Source organism: Lipotes vexillifer, unplaced genomic scaffold (genome assembly GCF_000442215.2).
Source record: "Lipotes vexillifer unplaced genomic scaffold, Lipotes_vexillifer_v1.1 scaffold425, whole genome shotgun sequence".
Lineage (NCBI taxonomy): Eukaryota > Metazoa > Chordata > Mammalia > Artiodactyla > Lipotidae > Lipotes > Lipotes vexillifer.
The window spans coordinates 852,173-854,289 of NW_006785433.1; the positions used below are offsets into that span (position 1 = coordinate 852,173).

The 2,117-nt window shown below is 40.3% G+C and overlaps 1 protein-coding gene across 1 annotated transcript in view; it reads right to left on the reverse strand.

Moving 5' to 3' along the window:
• ATP13A4 (ATPase 13A4) overlaps positions 1-2,117 on the reverse strand; it is a 143,536-nt gene that overhangs the window by 74,053 nt on the left and 67,366 nt on the right. The window contains exon 3 of the mRNA XM_007457594.1: positions 1,492-1,638. Within this exon, the coding sequence (XP_007457656.1) occupies positions 1,492-1,638 (147 nt within the window). The remainder of the gene's footprint in view (positions 1-1,491; positions 1,639-2,117) is intronic.

Consider the following 2,117-nt stretch of genomic DNA (forward strand, 5'->3'; position numbering starts at 1 on the left):
TTTTGCAGTACGCGGGCCTCTCACTGTTGCGGCCTCTCCCGTTGCGGAGCACAGGCTCCGGACACGCAGGCTCAGAGGCCATGGCTCACGGGCCCAGCTGCTTCGCGGCATGTGGGATCTTCCCAGACCGCGGCACGAAACCGTGTCCCCTGCATCAGCTGGTGGACTCTGAACCACTGCGCCACCAGGGAAGCCCAGCAAGATCTTTTTTGACCCCCCTCCTAGAGTAATGGAAACAAAATCAAAAATAAACAAATTGGACCTAATGAAATTTAAAAGCTTTTGCACAACAAAGGAAACTATAAAAAAGACAACCCTCAGAAAGGGAGAAAATATTTGCAAATGAATCAATGGACAAAGGATTAATCTCCAAAATATATAAACAGTTCATGCAGTTCAATATTAAAAAAACAAACAACCCAATCAAAAAATGGGCAGAAGATCTAAACAGACATCTCTCCAAAGAAGACATACAGACGGCCAAGAGGCACATGAAAAGCTGCTCAGCATCACTGGTTATTAGAGAAATGCAAATCAAAACTACAATGAGGTATCACCTCACACCAGTTACAGTGGGCATCATCAGAAAATCTACAAACAACAAATGCTGGCGAGAGAAAAGGGAACCCTCTTGCACTGTTGGTGGGAATGTAAATTTATACAGCTACTATGGAGAACAGTATGGAGGTTCCTTAAGAAACTAAAAATAGAATTACCATATGACCCAGCAATCCCACTACTGGGCATATACCCAGAGAAAACCATAATTCAAAAAGTCACAGGCACCCCAATGTTTATTGCAGCACTATTTACAACAGCCAGGTCATGGAAGCAAGCTAAATGCCCATCGACAGAATGGATAAAGAAGATTGGTACATATATACAGTGGAATATTACTCAGCCATAAAACGGAACAAAATTGACTCATTTGTAGAGATGTGGATGGATCTAGAGACTGTCACACAGAGTGAAGTAAGTCAGAAAGAGAAAAACAAATACCGTATATTAATGCATATATGTGGAATCTAGAAAAATGGTACAGATGAACCAGTTTGCAAGGCAGAAATAGAGACACAGATGTAGAGAACAAAGGTATGGACACCAAGGGGGGAAAGTTGTGTTGGGGGGGGGATGAATTGGGAGATTGGGGTTGACATATATACACTAATATGTATAAAATAGATAAAGTAAGAACCTGCTATATAAAAAATAATAAATAAAATAAAATTCAAATTAAAAAAGAGCTTACAAGTAGAAAAAAAGAAGGTTGGCACAGTGGAGGATCTGAATTTAATCTTTTTGTATTGAAGTATAGTAGCTGTACAATATTATATAATTACAGGTATCCAATATAGTGATTCACAATTTTTAAAGGTTATATTCTATTTATTGTTATTCTAAAGTTTTGGCTATATATAAATTTAATCTTGCACTTGGAGGGAAAAATGATTAAATTTCTTTAGCACCTGCAGGAGCCATGAGTGGACTTACCTTTAGGTCTGGCTTTCTTATGGCTCTATTTATGATATATTCCTCATCTGTGATGAGAGGGTGATCAGGAATGAGCCGAAATGCACTGTTCAATGCTGACAGGCAGATCCACACTACCTTTTTCCAAGAGTAAGTGCGGAATTCATCCTGAGGAAATAAACACCAAAACCCCCGTGAAGTTAAGAGAGGTCATCAGTCTAGAATTCAACCAGAAAAACATTATTTGAATATAATTCTGTATGTTTACAGAGTTAAACATTCTTGACAGAGTCCTATGCCTTTGAAATCTGGTAGATCTAGAACCTTGAGGGGAAAAGTCTTGCCATCGCTTACTGAGGAATCAGGATGTGAATACTGGCACACACAACAACGCTCAAGAGTCATGAGGCAGATGCTCAGGTAAGAGCTAGTTTTCCCTATTACCCTCCAAGCATGGGGCTATGACCAGATACAAATTTCACAGGGGAAAAAAAAAAAACAAGCAAGCATTCCAAAGTGTTTCTGTAGGTCTCAAGGTTTAGGAGGCCAGGTCAACAGAACCATCCCCATGTCTTGAGGCTTAACAATTCTACCTCTTCCAGAACAACCTCTTTAACATGCTCTTGGGTTGCGGGGGGGGGGGGGGG